The sequence below is a fragment of the Anopheles gambiae genome, chromosome 2 (genome assembly GCF_943734735.2).
Source record: "Anopheles gambiae chromosome 2, idAnoGambNW_F1_1, whole genome shotgun sequence".
NCBI classification, from domain to species: domain Eukaryota; kingdom Metazoa; phylum Arthropoda; class Insecta; order Diptera; family Culicidae; genus Anopheles; species Anopheles gambiae.
In genome coordinates, this window is record NC_064601.1 from 101,907,849 (window position 1) to 101,925,620 (window position 17,772).

Sequence of the window (17,772 nt, forward strand, 5' to 3'; positions counted from 1 at the left end):
AGGTGACTTATTTTGTTGCGAAATGCATCGATTCGTTATTGATTAGGATGATCTTGATTTGTGGTTGCAAAAATACACCAAACTAACAGCAAACATTGAATGTCTTGCCATGGGGACGCGATGAGCGATGTGTCAGGTTGTGATTGAAGCAGGGAGATCAGAACCATGTCACTGTCGCTTTGAATTATCGTTCTTTTTTGTGTGCTCCAAACTGCAAGCCAATCAAGGCGAACCCTCGTTTAAATATCAGAAATGTCTCCAACAAAGTGTTCTTTCCATTTCTTCTTATCAGTTCTTGGTTAGTTCTGGCAGAGTTTTCGTGCAAAAATAAGACGAAACAAACAAAACATCCCATTCTCACTGATCAATCATATCGAAATGTGACAGCAAAGCTATCACATAACGCGTGATGGGAAGATGTGGACATTTTTTGCCGTTAGAGGTTTTGGTTTCACATTCGCGGTCAGTTCATCGAACCAGAACTCTCAGCCAGTGTTGAGCCAAAATAACGCACAACAGTCTTGCATCCTTTAGGCGTCCTTGTATCGTGCAGCTTTGTAATTTCAGCCATCGAGCAACAGAAGAAAATGGTTGGTTCTGTTCTAATCCGCTCATTTGTTGCCCGTTTGAATGACCTCATTTCTGCGCCACTGCTGTGAGACTGTGTGGGATGTAGAATGGTTGGGGGTTTTATTGGAATTCTTAATCTTCTAAAGGTGTGGGCAGCTGTTCGTGAAGGAGATTTTACATTTCATTCGGTCAATAGGTTAAAACGCTTTCGACCATTCGTTGGGAGAGCCAGCAGGACCGCAAGAAAATTATCATACCGTTCCGACTGTTCGTAGCTATCGGTGTAAAAGGAAGTGTCAAACAACGTAAAGCAATGTATTTCTATTAATTGGACCCCTTTTCTACACATGTTTCCTGTTTTGCTTACCATGGGCATTAAAAGGCTATCACCGCCTTCAATAAATCCTTCTTGTATCGATACAACTAGGTAGCGGCACCGATATCTTCCCTACCGTGCAAAACATGCAATGACAACTAGCCCTGTTCAATTCGCCTCTTATCATCAGATGTGAGCCCTACCGGAGCCAATTTACTTCTTGCATGTAGCAATTATTTCCTGGACTGTAGCGTTCCTTCGCTTCCTTAATGGTGACCACTGTGTTTCTTTAATTGTTGTGACTGAAGCTTTAAGCAAACGAAGGTGTACCTTCTTCTAGGCTCAGATCGAGGACGGTGTATAGACGGGACAACAGCTGTTGGACATTTACTTGAGTTCAATACTGCTCCAGAATGTCCCTCCCGGTATGACTGCCTCTAACAAGTTATTGTGTTGCTCGTGCAAATACACACATTTCAGGACGGCAATCAGTGAGGGTAGCAAGCGCTGCTGCTGCTGCTGCTAACTGCCACTCTTCGGCTGGGGCTTATCTTCTGCTCCAAAAAGCGAAAAGGTTACGTCCAAGGAAAGGGAACGATGCTCTCGCACGGATACACCGCGTCTTCTAAGTGGACAAGAAGAACCGCAGAATGGAAAACACAGCACAAGAACAAACACATAAGCTCTATCTTCCCATCCACATCGGTTCGGACCGGTGGAGGATCGAGGTGCGTGGAAGCCCAGGTTCTTGGCGTTCTTCTTTCGCTCTTCGCTCCATTCGTTTGTCTGTGTGTATGCTTGCACTCTTCCACCTCGACTTCCACCCTTTCGATATCTTCCACTGCTCCGGAACGCGTGCAAATTGGGGATAAGAATGCGAAACCACCTCGTAGCGATCGAACAGCGCCCCACAAGACGCACCCGGGCCCGGGCTGGGCCGGGCGCGGTAACACGCAAGGAATGATGATGGCCATATAAAAAGGCTGTCACACGCGTCGCTCGGCGGTTATTGTTTTCGTGGTCGCGGGAACGAAAGCTTCGATTTCGATTTCGGATAGGCGGGCGGGTTACCCCACGTCGTCGTAGTGCGAGATTTATGCGTTTGTGTAATCGTGCACGCGGTACTGTGTGCTACTAAATTAGTGTTCTTGATTGATTGGAAAAGAAACAAAAACAGAAACACCTTGAAGCTGACGGTGATACTGATAAGCCCTTACCCACTTATCCGTGTGGACGAGAAGTTAATTAACGTAAAAGCTCCGGCGTGTGCCTTGTGCGTTTGTGCGTCTTCCGTGTGACAACAGCCATGGAGAAATTGATACAAGTTCTAACCATTCTCTCGGTACGTCGGTCACCTTTTTTCCCCCTGCATGCGTGAAAATGCTCCTAATTTACAGTGGGAAACTAGAACGATAATGGGGGGTTTCTTCCTTACTTGCGGAAAACTGTGTGATAAGCGAAAGAGATGCAGAAGGAAGAGGAAGTAATGGTTGGGAAACAGTGAGAGGGGCTGTAGTAAATGGCTCAGTGGCCTTGACTCCAGGAATTAAAATCGTGAGTGAGTTTTTTGGTCGCTCTCTGTCACTCGCTCACTCTTGGCCGTTTGCTGCGTGTTGCCTTGATTGGGACTGGCCGAAAAGTGGAAATATAAATTCTGGACACGAATTTTACGCTTCCCCAAAAGTTGGTCGGCGCCAAGTCTGGGAGTGATTTTGGTGGTAGAGTAGAGTAGCTTCCATTGCGATTGCACCATACCATCCCTCGATGAAGTGTTGAAAGGGAAGATGAATTGGAGTACGATGGGAATACTTTAGAAATAGTGTGAGTGTACAAAAGTAGTCGACGAGAATGTATTAACGATAGTGTATTTTATAAAAGTGATATATGATGTTGATTAATTTGTAATATTTATTTGAATATTTGAATTGTTTGAAAGAGTGATTTTCAAAGCAAGATACATATTTGTACAGTATACATGAAGGTTGTATACTTTAGATGTTAAATATGCTATGTAGAAAGTACCTCAAATCCAATCATAAAACATGAAAAAAATAGTTAGCAAGACTTTAATGTCCAATATTCCTGAAAATTGTTATACTCGTTGAAATAGACTATACGATTTCAGAAAGATCTATTGTAGGCAAATTGTGTTTTTATTTACAGTGACATAACATAATTTGAACATTATATTAAAAAAAATAGAATTTGGAGAGAATAATATTAATTTTTCAAAACTGTTTTACGACTAACTTATGCGAAACTATCATTTATAAAAAAATATTAAAATATCGAAATATTTTTATACTTGACAAAGGTGATTGAAATGATGAAATTACGAAATAGAATTTGAAATTTTAACACTAAGATAAATTGATATAAATTTATTGGAAAATATATACTAACGTAGAAATAATGTTGATAATACAATTATAAATAACGGATAAATATGATCTCTAAGGCATTCACAATCATAACTAAATATTCTAGATAAATTTTTACAAAATTCTAGTTCGTAGGTTTTTTTTAAATTACCGCAAAATTGATTAATTCCGTAGCTAAGTCTGATAATCAGTATGGTTTCATCTTCTAATCCTCTGAACTTGATTAAAAACATATGTCCGATTTATAAGCTTCTAGATTTTTGTAATATTAGGAAGTATAAGAATAGCATCTAATAGGAGAAACCGCCTTAAAACTGTATATTATCGAAAACGACAACAAACTATCTTAAATTTTAAGTCTTTAACAAACAATCCAGCATACGAAGAACATCCTTTCTAACGTTTTGAAATGTCAACGGTGCCACACTCTTCAATCCGTTCCTCCCAAATGCCACAAAACGCACAGTGCACAATGCATCTTTTGAATGTTGCATCCGTTGTTGTTTTTGTTACAAACTGTCTTTTACTTCAGTCTTTGATTTCCTTCCCTGCACAGCCATAAAGTATCGGAATTAGCACTGGAATATCTCGGCAGATTGCTCTCCCACTATCACGTTTACAATCGCAGCCCGGGGTAATGTCGTTAACCTTTTAGCTAAAGACAGTCGTGGATTGGATGCGGGTGCGTGATACACACATGCTCCGATAATCCTCCCGTCGCTTTAAGGCGTTGTTTCGACCGTTAACGGCATGTTACGACAAAAAAAAGTGTCCAAAAATAGACCCCAGTTCCTGAACGTACGACCAAACGGTCCCAAACATCGGCAGCGTTCCTCCACAGTATCAACTGGCAACTTCACTAATCGATGAAATGATATGTGTTTGTATGTGTGTTTGTTATTTTTGGGCGATTCTTTTCTCGCTTGTAAATACTTTCCAAACTGCATACCAATACCGTCGGCTCCTTTCCAAAAACTTGACTCTAAATGTCACACCACGGGAACAGTTAGTTCACTCCACCCAAAACGGCGGTATTTAGCGTGGCGGAACAGGTTCCCGGACGGGACTCTCTTACCACATTCTAAGCAACGCCAAATGCTAATGTAAGAGGACGAAAATGGGTGTTAATACACGGCGTGCGGTTGGTTCAAGGTTATCGCGCAATGGAAACCCGTTCCCGTAGGAGAAGATGCTACGCCTGGAATCGTCAGCAGTCGTCCTGATACGGTTCCAGAACCTGTTGCGAAGCTCTGGAAGTGAACTTTTCTCTCGCAACACACGCGCATAAACACAAGCAGAACAGTTCAGTGACCTATCCAATGTGTGGGCAAACGGTCAGCTGCACTAATTTATGCAAAACTTACCGGCTTTGATGGCCTTCTTTGGACGCACACGCACGCCTATCAGCTTTATGGGACGATTGTATTTAATCGAGTTGTCCAACCAACAACAACCAAACCCATTCATTCTCGTGGACACTGAAACATCTCCACCCGCTGCTCCACTGGCTAGAATTCGATCCTGAAACGGATATAAATTCTAGGTCTAATAGTTATTAACAGACGCCACGGCCGGTGGGGCCGTAGTCGTCACCGAAAAATCGATGACGAAATTAATCGCTCGACTGACAACACTCATCGATGATCTTTCGATGTTTACTGCCAACCCACAAACCCCTGGAGGGTAAACATTTAACAATCAAACGTCAAGTGTTTGTCCGATTTTTGAGGACCAACGCCGCGGGCAGTATAGAGCAGCAGCAAACTGTTGTTCCAACCGTTCCACTTGTATCTATTTACCTAAAGAATCATGTATCGTTGGGGACACAGCTTGTTTATCTGCTCAGCTTAGTATGATACGATTTTGGGGTTCGCTTCTTCCCGGGCTTGCTTCTTCCAAGAAAAATGACATTATGGAGTCATAGACAAACACACGCACACACAAACACATAAAACATAAATCAAGGCCATGGTCCCTGTACCGGGCTAATGACGACAATCGAGCGATAATGGTACTGCCGACTGCTCCGTTTAGGATCTGTCCGACCATGCCATGTTGGATATGTCGAAGAAATCCCGCGATGCGTAATCTTCCTCCAAATGGGATCGTGACTAGATCGTTTTAAGAAACCAGTATACCAGTGACGAACCGGAAGAGGGCAATAATCCAAAATATCAGTTACTCACCGAATGGTACCATCCAACTTAAGACGTAAACTGTGGGGGGAAAACCCTGTCCCGAATTGGTATTGCCAAAAGTAGCCAGAATCGCATGAAATATTTATAAGCCCATTATAAGGGTTTGCAGGAGACAATGTCGGTGATTCATCTCGAGCAAATCGCCGCACCTGATCGTTGCCAGAGTGCTTGGAAGGTGTTTGGTGCCTTGCTGACATTCGAATTAAGTTCTCGGAAAGTCAACGGTGCTTTTGGAGCTGTCAGCTCTGTCTAGCTGGAGAGCTGACATGTCTCTCCCAGAATTCAACCTTAAACAACAATCTACATTTCAATCACGGCACAAGGCGATTAGAAGCAAGATGGTCTAGGGCCCGCAGCACCGTAATCAATCACAATAAGCCCGAACGACGGTTGCATTACTTTTCACCCACTCTGTTGAGAGGTGAATCGAATAAAAAAAAACAAATAGCTGCTTTTTTACGCAAGTCTGCTGGGTCATCGCTTTCATTGGAACAATTACTGGATAAGATAAAAAGCAATTTTGACTGATGAAATATTCATTCACTTCAATATCCGCCGAGAAGGAGAAAAAAAGGAATGAGAGGATGTCTATATTTCGATGATGATTTGAATATTTCGCTAAAACCAAGTTCAATGACGCTTATCGGGTTTTGATGAATGTTGTTCGGCTCGCTGTCCCTCTTTCTCATCTCCCCCAGTCTCTCAGTAACGCACGCTAATGCCATTGGACCGGTCCTGATCCTTTTGGCGGTTAATCGACAACATTTCCCATTTCCATAAAATAAAGCAATTTGCCGCGTGAAGCCCCCAAAACCCATCCCGGCTTGACCTTAATCTGCCCGGCATGCCATTTGTTTCGTCTGCCCGATGATGAACAAGCTCTCTCGGTGACGCACACCCGTTCTGGAGAGGGTTTTGGTTTATTGATTCCCGTTGTTGCTGTTGCTAAATCCCACTTAGGGACGGGTTTTTGGAGAGAGGGCAAAAAAACACGCCCATTGGTTCCATATTTCGGATTTATATTTACACACTCGCGCCCGGTTCGAAAAACAACAACCACTTCATTATGCAATTTTGTCACGCTGTGGGTCGCGCACGTGTCACCCGCAGTACCACATCCACCGGATCGGGATCGGTTCACCTTTCTGCGCGTCCCTTTCACTGTCAAGGTGAATACAAAGTGCTGTTCAGCTAGCTCCACTCCCTTTCTTTTTGGTGCAGCGGGTGGACCTCGTTTAGAGACCGCACCTGTCCGGGGCGCAATAGTGGGTCAGTCGGTACACAACCTATGCTAACAGCCAGTGCACGGCATGGTTGGTGGTTGCAATTGTTTTCACACCCTTTTCTTTCAGTTTTGCCGAATAAATCTTTCTCCTGTTGGCAGCTTGGAGAGCAGAATTTGCGTTTTTTGTCGTAGCGATTCGGTGAGTGGTGCCATAGCGCATTTTTGCACGTTTCGGCACCGGTATGCGGTTTAAGCGGAGTGAAATGGTGAAAGAGTGAAAACTGTTACACTACACAGTAGTCGGTTTTGATGGTAAACAATGGAAGGTTTTAAGTAGAAAAGTGGATTTTCCTTAAAATCGTTTTAAATGTTCTTCTAGAAACTGATGTGTTATTGATTCGTTAATGTTATCGTTGTTTCTATGATCTTTGATCAATTGAGTGGATAAATGCTGAAAAGGGATGTTAAAATGGACATAGAGGACATGAAGAATTGAATTACGTATAACAAATGTTTAGCTTAACCCTTCAACTCGTATATAAAACGAAAAATAGAATAGAAAAATAGTGCAAATAATAGCAAATAACCAATTACACTTAAGAATACTCTAGAAGTTGGAAGGAAAAATGGAAAAAGTTTCCAACCCAAATTAAAAAAAAACCCACAGGAAGGTAGAAAATAAGAAACAAACTCTAATAATTAAAATAAAACGCATTTGACAATGACGAGCTGCTCCTTAAAAAGATGTCTTGATGAAATTATATTTATTTTCATCCGTCAGAATCAGTGCTGCAAAATGTCATGAGTATCAAGAGATTTTCACCAACGAAAACAATGAACATATCCATGGTAGCTTGATGCTCATTGCTTATAATCAATAAAAGTACGTCATGACATGCTGAACACGACATGTGAATTCTTGAGTTCAACGCGATACTCTGACAGACAAGCTTAGCTTAATGCCGGCGCAAGCATAATCATGATTTTTTTCTGCCTGTGAACAGTGCTGCCAAATGCCACTGTTTCAATCATCTACACTCATGACTGAAGCGAAGCTCAAATCAGATCACGTACACAACTGAGATGATCAGTGACTATACTCAAACAGTTGGAGTATCAATCACATGCTTGGTGACATTTTGATTAGCACCCAACTCTTGGTCACTCACTTGGTCACGACATTTTTGTCGGCGATAATCACGACATTCTTGGAATATACTTGGCGCGTGAGCTCTAACAACAAAATGAGCATGCTTTCTCCCTTTATCTGTTTTGATTATCTGTCGGGTCAAACAGTGACCTGTTGCGTCAGTCAATCAAGTGACTGACCAAGAGTTGGTTGCACACAATGTCACCAAGCATGTGATGGTCGCACCAACTGTTTGAGGCTCGCCTCTGATCATCACAGTAGAGCTCGTGACGCTGACATGATTTTGTTTCAGCCGGAATTTGGTATGACTATGTCAGTGACATTTTGCAAAACTGATCACAGCAAAAAAAAAAGTCGTGATATAGTGACTGACCAAGCGGTGGTCGCAAACATGTCATGAGCATGTATTGGTCACACCAACCGTTCTGAGTATCACATCTGATTATCTCAATTGAGTACGTGACGGTGGTATGGATTTTGTTTCAGTCGGATTTTTTTATGACATTGACAGTGACATTTTACAGCACTTTTCAGAATGCTCTTGTTATTGTAAAAAAAAGTAAATTAGCGAGTAAACATATTTTTCTCATTAAAGATAAAGTCAAAGATCATAAAAGTAAAGTTAAGGTATTTAAAATACTAATTTTATTACTCTTATCAACATAACGTTTAAATTAGTAGCTGAGAAGCATACAACTTCTAAATTGTGTTTAAATATTGCAATCCCACTCAACGACAAATATCAATAACCTCATAGTTTGACAGAGACATATGGCTACCGTATTTTCGAAATTGCTTTCGGAGACTGTGAAGCCAAGAAAAAACAAACTCTTCATCTTTTTATGCCACCAACGAATCATATAATTCAAATACGCATTATTCGCATCGATTGAAATGCAGTATAAAATTACATCATAACACTTCTTTGGTACTTTGTTCGAATGTAACTTAATTTACATTTGTGACTGCAACTGGTCAACTCCGCTTGCAGCACCAGTGATGCCGCCAGTTGCATCGATCATTCGCCATTCGCCTGTGTAACAATTTACAGCGATATGACCAGCAAGATATGATTATGCATTATGCTTGAACCAATTCCAACAGTTCTGTCATTCGAGCAAGCTTCAACAATAAAAAAACAAAACTACGAGAAACCAAACTTCACCACCATCCGTTTACAATGCGGAACGATATATAATTTCAATGCCACAACGACCGGAATTGCTCGCCTCGGTTTTTTTGTGTGTGCGCGATTACCATCTTCCGAGCTTTTCGAGGGCACTCTGGCAGTGAAAAGCAGCGGCGGACTGCTCGGAGGGGCAAGAAAGAAAGCAAGAAAGGCACATAAAACTATCGCACACAATCGCGTCTACAAGCGCGTCGTCCAAATCCGCCCTGTTCGTGCCAAACGCATTACACGGCCACTGTTGCTGCGCGTCTCTATAAGCTGCAGCATATATCTTTCGGTTCGTCGCTTGGTTTATTTTATTTTCGCACCACCGGGTTTGCCTTCTTCTCTTCAGGCTCTCCCCGGCTGTTATTGGCAACGTGTCAAAAGTGTGGTCTTGGGTTCTGGAGCGCAAGAATAATGTCGCCAGACAGGATCGAGGACAAAAAAAAGCATCGGGAACCGTCGACGATAACCAAGCGAAGAAGAAACTCTCCCCCTGGGGGGGGGGGTTACTGTTCGAGATTGGACTGGAAGAAAGGAATATTATTGTTTCAAATTTGCTATTCCCGTCAATGCGGGCATTATATTTTTATGTTTACGACATTCCGTCAAACGAAAACTGTCGCTTTATCACACACACATACACTTTTTCCGCTCGAGGCGCAGATTTCAAATCCATTCCATGCTAATCGGAGCATTGTTCCAGTCCCCGGCGACGAGGAAAGAGAAAGAGAGAGAGAGAGAGTAATTGAATCACAAATAATGTGACATGAACGTTTGTTTTTTTTTTCTTTCTCTTGCTTTTGTCTCCAATCTTTCAGCTGGTAACACCGCTGCTCCTTGCCAGACGCATCCAGCTCGTCAACATCAGCCCGGAGGAGGCGCAAAAGTACATCACGCAGCAAAGCTTGGACCTGCGGTATGCGGCAAAGCTGGGCGAACATCCGCTCGGCTACACGCGCAACGTTCCGGCGGATCCAGCCACCTTCTACTACAACGGCCGGCTGATCGACAATCCGGAGGACTACGTGGAGGAAGAGTACGAGGCGAAGCAGTTCCACGGGCAGGTAGGCTAGGCTGCAATTTTCTTCCAATGGACATTGTGTTGGTACGGAATTAATTTACACATGGCAAATTATGCAAGAGGCTGGCACACAATTGAGAGAGGAAGATTTATTTGCCGGCCATCGTCCGGCAGACCGCTCTTTTTTTGTTGAAGCCAGCCTTCACGTTATGGGCTGGTGGACACAGGACAGCTAAACTGCGCGTTGGTTTTACTTGTTTTGCACAAAACCAAGCATCCGTTTGGCTTACTGCCCACAAGGACGTTAGCGCTCAGTAAATCCTTGATGTCCGCTGGTCGGTTTTATGGTTTTATTTTGCACATGATAACGTGTTTATGGCTACGGTGGTTCAATGGTAAAGCGTAGCTACAATCGATTCGGCAAGGCATTTAACTGTACATTCAAGGCTGTGTTGTGCAGTGCATAATTTGGACTGTGTAGTGTTGCTTTTAATTCAATAATTAATAGTCACCGTTAATGTATGCGTACATTAAAACACTATTTACAGAATGATCAATTAAGTGTGAATCTCGACTATTTACTATGTTTGTTCCTTTAATAGGAGTATCCTTTATAGGAGTAGGGTTTTCCAATTGAGTTTAGACTAGCCGCATACTTTTTTTGAATAGTCGCAATCGATTCTTGACTAGCATCCTCTATTTTTGATTACGAGCAGTGGATTATTGACTAGGAGCAATTGATTTCAGCAGGTCCCTGCATGACAGCCTAAGAGCGTCGTGTTTATAATACCCGGTGTGACAGATCGACTTGAATAATAATCTGTGGATAATATTTAATATCATCCGCTCATTAGCTAAAAGCGATTGTTTAACTGCTATATATCATCCACAAAATAAGATATATTTTATCTGATAGGTTTTTGGTGCTATTGTTTTGATTTTATTAATGCACAATACAACACAAAAGCACTTAACGGCTGAATTGAAATATGCAGTAGTTAACCCACAGGCATAACCTAACCAAAAGCTAGATTAAGCAAGTTTTTCAGAGTGACCAGATGTAGTTCTATCGATTTTCGATCTAATATCGGTTTACAATTGAACACACTAAAACTCAGTTTTTCTAACCAAAAATCAAATATTTTTCTAAGTATTGACCGTTCAATCATAAAATTGGAATTTAATAAAATTTATGAGTGAATAAAAAGTTGTTTTTAATGAAAATTACCGAATTTGCTTTAGATTTCCTACCGATAACCTCTAAAAACAATCTGGACACTCCGCGCCAGCAACCGGTCTGCTGAAATCAATTGCTCCTAGTCAATAATCCACTGCTCGTAATCAAAAATAGAGGATGCTAGTCAAGAATCTATTGCGACTATTCAAAACAAGTATGCTGCTAGTCTATACTCAATTGGAAAACCCTGTAAGAAAGCTTGTTTTAACAAAAGTTTTCACCCGTCCTCTCAAAAAGTAACGTTCAAATTTGATTATAAAAAATATGCTATGAGACCACCTGGACTACATACACTTTGATTGTGGATTACATCACCAGATCTCTTTAATGCACCTTGGGATACATGTAAACACCACCTTGTTTTGCCGAGGAGCTACTCGTATCTGATTTTAGTTTTGAAGCTAGAATAATCTAGACTGAAAATTGCAGGCTAGTTTTGTGTGTGGTTTTGTATGGAGTGTTTACATGATTTCAGCCTCCAACTGTCAAATTCCATACAAAAAACTAGAATCGTGAAGGGCCCCAATGTCTAGAAATTAGCTCAACCATTCAATACAATAATCTAGTTAGTGTTAGTGTTTTGCTTTGTCATGTGCTTTAAAGCTTCTTTTGAACGGGATATCTACCTGTATTGTTTTAGAACTCATACAATTGAAATGAAATTTAATAAATTTTTAATATTTTTTTAAATGATTTGATAGCTAAACATTAAGCTCACTACGAAACACTGTACAAACTAGGAACAATCATTTCATCACCAAATGTTATTCTCTTTCCCATTATCTTTTCATTTTCGAGTTTAGGATGGGCTCGGTAGAGCAATGTTCGGCTACAGTGACCACAATCAGGCCCGGCTGGAAGCACGCAACGCGAACGGGGAAGTGCGCGGCTCATACCAGTACGTTAACCCGCTCGGCGAGGACGTGATCGTGCAGTACTGGTCCGATGGGCTCGGCTTTCACCAGATCGACAACCGACCGGAGGTACGCCTGCAGCCCGTCACGGACACACCGGAGGTGCGTGAGGCCCGCCTTGCCCACCTGAAGGCCTGGGAGGAAGCGGCAAACCTGGCCCGTGCCAACCCGGACGTAACGTCCGGCGGCTCCGACGAACCGTACCGTGCGGTGCAAGCGAACACAGTGGAGGAAGAGCCCGAGCAGGACGAAATCCTGGCAGCCGTATCGAACCAACACCAGAGCCTCATTCGGTACCCGAGTCTCCCCTACACGGATCACATCTCACCCAGTGTCTCCTCCGGCGGACAGCAAGACGAGGGAGTCGTCGTGGAGGCTGTGCGCAGTGTGAAGAAGCGTGAAAACGAGCAGGACGACCAACCGGACGAAGCGGTATCGGCCGATCCGAAAGGGTTCTTCTACAGCTTCGACTATCCCGTCCAGCTTGTGGCGGAAAGCGCCGCGAAGAAGGCTGCCCGTGTCGGACTGGACGAGATCCCGCAGGAATCGGTTGTGGTGGAAACGAAAGAAACGAACGTCCCGAAAGCGGTCCCGGTCGATGATCGAGTATCGCTGAAGGCTGTGCTGAGCGGCGAAACGCTGGTCGATGCGGTACATGATGCTCAGGTTTCACCGAAACAGAGACTGCAGTCGGAGCGTAACTAATGTTTTGGGAAGGAGTGCATCAACAACCGGTTGCGAGGAAAATCTATCGATCAACGACAGCAAACAGGAAGACAAAATGAGAGAAGTGAAAGAGATCTCTGAACGAAATCCAGACAATCTGCAGCAGCAGCAGCAATGTGTGCAGAAATGTGTATCGGTCCGCGTCAATCAATCGAATTGTCAAACACAAGCGCAAAAATAAAACAATCTGAACGAATGAAAAATAGCACAATCTGTTCGGTGGTATTTTGTTATCTCAAGGATACTCAATTCTTGCTTGGTTTTGTTTCTTTTTCCGCCCCATGACCCGGTTTCCTGTTGCAGAATCTACACAAAGCAGTTTAGACGCGATGACATTTAAAGAATTTGAAAATGAGAAACATGAAAGATAAGCCTGTTAGACAGAATGAACCCAATCATTGGTTTTTCGGTTGTGCAGAGTCTAACATTTACGAAAATAATCCCCACTCTTTCTAATAACATGTTATTACCTCCCGGAGCATCTTTCTGGCGTCAAGGGGGGATCGCTAAATGCGAACGATGCAACACACTCATTAGTAGCAAAATTGAAAACTGAATCTCATTCATCTCGCCACCCAAGACAACAAGACATGGGGAATTCAGAACGGTAGCATTATTAATGGATAACAGCGCGAGCTAAATACCAGCGCTTGCGGCTACGGATGACGCTAAACAAAACTGGATGAAACTTAATCAAGAATCCGAAACAGGTTTGATTCTTCTTTCAGCATTCCCGATCGTACGCAGGAAGCAAAAAGGGGGAAACGGCAAAGACGGTGAAGAGTGCGCCTCGGGTCCTAAAACTGATCTTTCCAGCGGTTGGGGCTAGAGGAGCAATTAATAAGGCAAACTTGAGTTATGGATGATCGTCAAACTACATCAAACCTGAGCATCGTGCTCGAGTGATCATGTTTCGGTAAATGCGAAAGGTTGACACGGTTTACCGTCGTTATAGTTTATTGCAGCGTTGTACGACAGCGGTACCTGACGCTGGGAGCTTAAGGTGTCAATTGATTTATGGGTAGATTAATTCTTATCTTGATAGACCAGATGCTAGATTCGCTAGGAGGTATCGGATTAGTGATGATGTTGTGAAGGAATAGTAGGGCAATGAATGAAGGTCCGAGATATCACACAGAAAGACAAAGTAAAGGAATAGGTTTTACGTTTAGGAAGATACACAAACAGCGATAATGATCCATGCTTTGTGTTGTTTTGATAAAGGTGTTAATTAGTATATGTTTGACATAATCATAGAGCTGAATTGGCAAAAGATTTAAGTGATATGGCCAAATCTGGGAATAGAAATTTTCGTATAAATTATATACTAATAGTATAATTAATTAGCGGAGTTCATAAAGTACTTCCATTCATTTAATATAGCGCGCTGCATGATGGTGTTCCTTGTTTTTATTGGACAAGTCATGCAGGTGCACTTGACGAACTTTGCTTGGCACTCTAGCACCGAATGGATGCCTTCAGCTTCAGTGTGAGACATGTGTAAAGATGTCACAGATTCTTCAACATATTTAACCAAACAGGATCGTCGGACGTAATACGCTTATATATTGCTTGTTTCCACGCTTGTTGAGTTCAAAGCAGATACCAAACTCTTGAATTAAGTGTCTCGGAATTCCGCTCCAGATATAGTTTACCTATAATTATGATCTTCCAAAGAAATGGAACTCCTCTACTATATCTGGAAAGCATCTTGTTTCATTGCTGAATCATCAGTTCCTCAAATTGCTGATAATTCTTGCCCCAAAAAACTGCGTTTTATGTTGATCTCTTGGACTTCAAGCCTTGAAGAATACACTGAAAGCTTTGTTAGATTGTCTCAAAATTAGACCGAAACGATGTCAAAATTACCCTTTGATTATCATACCTGTAATTGAATAAGTCTTGGGTCATAGTTCTTTCAAGCTATGTTGTGTGTATGCTTTAGACTCAATCGGACGCTCTAATATCACTCATTCCATGTACGATCGCGATCATACCGTACATCTTTGAGATGAACACATGGCTCAATCAACTTCGCCCCAAAACTTGAACTCAAACCATTCCCGAACCAAACCTCAAACGCGCTTTTGCTATTCAAACAACTCGCAGCACAATGTTCACTTTCCACTCTGTGACACTCTTTTCCCAACACTACACCCAGGTCACCCCTTTTTCTAGTTCACCTTATCATCAACACATCACTGAAACTGGCCACCTTCAGCCCTCTTCACACTTGCATGTCTATCATGGGAACACAGTTTCGTGGTGTTGGAAACAAAAGATCATCACCCAAAACAGCTCCCAAACGCCTGTTGTCCATCGGAACAATGCGAAAATGAGCTCATTTTCTTTTCCCCCTCCTCTATCTCACCATTATGCGAAACATCCGCGTGTGTGTGTGTGTGTGTGGGTTTATGTGCTCAGTGCATTCGGTATGGTCAAGTTTGTCTGAGCGCACCGCTTCCGCTTTATTGGTTTTACGAACCACCCCTTCCTTCTGTTTGCGTTGAGGGTTGAGATTTTTCACTTTGCACGAAACTTCACCCGCGGACGGGCGAGTTTTTCGAGGGTGAGATTTAAAGCTGTGCGGTGCGATTTTCTCTAATTATTTAACGCAACATGTAGAACCGGGCGTTGCGCGTAATGCTCGCCGCTGTGAACTGCGGAGGGGATGCCGTGTGTCTGTTTGGGTCTGGGAGGCTGCGGATCGGTAAGTGACCGAAATTTCTTTGCACCAACCGGACACGCAGCGCCGGTCGGGGTGGAAATTTTGGGGAGAGAAAAGAAAATTTCACCCTCGGCGTGTCATTTTCCCGCCACTTGGTCATCCGTGTGTATATAGTGGACCGGCGTCGAGTGGCCACGGTTTAGTCGGTGGCAGCTGATCGGTGCCGAACCACGTCGAGTTGCGAGTGATGTGAAAAGTGAAAACGCGTGCACGAACCGCGGATACTCCGGGTGAAAATGAAAGGAATACGTACGGTGCCGGTCGTGTTCTGCCTCGTGCTGCTAGCACTCTTTGCGATGGTTGAGCAGGGCGAGCCTTTTCCGTTGACGCCAGTGGTGGAGCTTAGTGAACAGCGGCGTGGTGTCGGCCTGGTCGGATTCCCTTCCCTGTTTCACGACATTAAGCATCAGTTCGGTAGCATTGGGCACGATCTGCGGAAGCTGATCACGTCGCTGATGGGCGCAACACAGGTCGTCTACTGGAAGCCACCGTTCAGGCGTCAACCCGTACGACGGGCGGACTACACGCATCGTCTGCAGACGGTGCATCGCGTGCAAAGGATTACGACAACGACTACGACCAGCAAACCGACCACCACCAGGCGTCAAAGTCGACGCAAGAAAGCGTACACCGGCGATGACGATGTGTTCGATGATTTCTTTTCGCTCGATTCGCTCGGACTGTGGTAGAGTGCGCCTGTGAGGTATGCAAGCCCGCAGTACAGCATACTGTCTGCCGTGTGCTGTGCAGGCAGTGCAGGCGCAATGAAAAACTGCACTAATTGTGTGGTTTTAAAACCACAACTAAGAGCAGCATTCTATTCATTAAAGACGTGCAAAAAAAAAAAGAAACACATCGTGCAATGCTCTAGATGAAAAACCATTTTCAGCAAGTGAAAACGTAATGTGCACCCCAAAATTAGCACATCCGCGTACCTGCAGAGTAATTAATTTTCACACAATGCCGGCTTGTAATGCGTAGAAATCTGCATTTGTGCGGTACAGTGAAAACAAAAAAAAAAAAAAAACAAAGAAACCAAACTAGTAATCCCAAGTGGCGATCGCCTCATGAACATTAGTGAACTTTTTACCTGTGCCTGAGTGTGCGAGTAAACAAAAAAAAGCGAGACATAAAAGACAACAGAAACGGCGAATGAGCGAATAAGTACTTTTGAAAGGAAAGCTCCAAAGAGACTGAAAACTATTGTGGTTGTGTGTGTGTGAGTGCGTGCGTTTTACGGCAGCTTGAATGATAGTGTGTAATTTTAGTGTAATTTATTGGCAATGCATCGATAATAAAGAGAAAGTTATTTAATTGTTAGTGTGATTGGTTTTAATCGTTTTTATTTCTGTTTAATTTGCACCGCCTCTGATTGATTTAACAAGATTTTAACTTATTTTAAGCATTCTTTTAAAGTCTTCAAGCTGTATGTCAACGTTTGTTAAAATATCAATAATTATGATTTTTTTAAATATATTCTTCTAAATTTAGTTTTATTTTATTTGTGTTAAACGATCGCGATAGAATTAACGAGTAATGATTTACATAAATGACTCATTAATGACAAAATCGTGCTCAGATATACTTTTTTGACATTCCTTAATGTTTGAAGGTTAAAATCGATTGAAAAAGAAGTAATAAATCTTGATCTTTTTTTTATTTATATTTTAGACACTCGACAACATGAAATTATTATTTGCTTATTATATAGATCCATTATTTTAGTTTAGTCTGACATTTGAAAGAAAGGTTCGGTAATGTTTTAAAAGTAGAATAAAAAATCTATATAATTTGGACAACGTATGATTCGTTCTACACTCAATCCATCACATCATTAATCATAGCCTCTGTACCGTCTTCTATAACATGTCTGACTCTGCCCTCTACAACAGCCTTTTGGTTAAGAAGTCCCACTTAAAAATAGGACTAAGACACGCTTTCATTTTTGTTTAATATACTGCCCCAAAAAAACTGTGCTAAAGAAGATCCGAATTGAAATCCAGCTACAGCTAAACCTTGGAATGAACTCCCTCTTTTAATACATCGTGTACCATCAGCGAGCCCTTCATTCACACACATACTTGCTTTAATTATGCTCGTTCCCGAGCGTTCTAACGCGTTTTAACATTAAC

The 17,772-nt window shown here is 42.5% G+C and overlaps 1 protein-coding gene across 1 annotated transcript; it reads left to right on the forward strand.

The window, feature by feature from the left end:
- The first annotated feature begins 1,878 nt into the window (after positions 1 to 1,878).
- On the forward strand, positions 1,879 to 13,117 carry LOC1277097 (uncharacterized). The gene is made up of 3 exons (XM_316530.6): positions 1,879 to 2,228; positions 9,833 to 10,078; positions 12,076 to 13,117. The coding sequence occupies exons 1-3, from the start codon at positions 2,193 to 2,195 to the stop codon at positions 12,889 to 12,891; spliced, it is 1,098 nt and encodes a 365-aa protein (XP_316530.5). The 5' UTR covers positions 1,879 to 2,192; the 3' UTR covers positions 12,892 to 13,117.
- Positions 13,118 to 17,772: the final 4,655 nt, after the last annotated feature.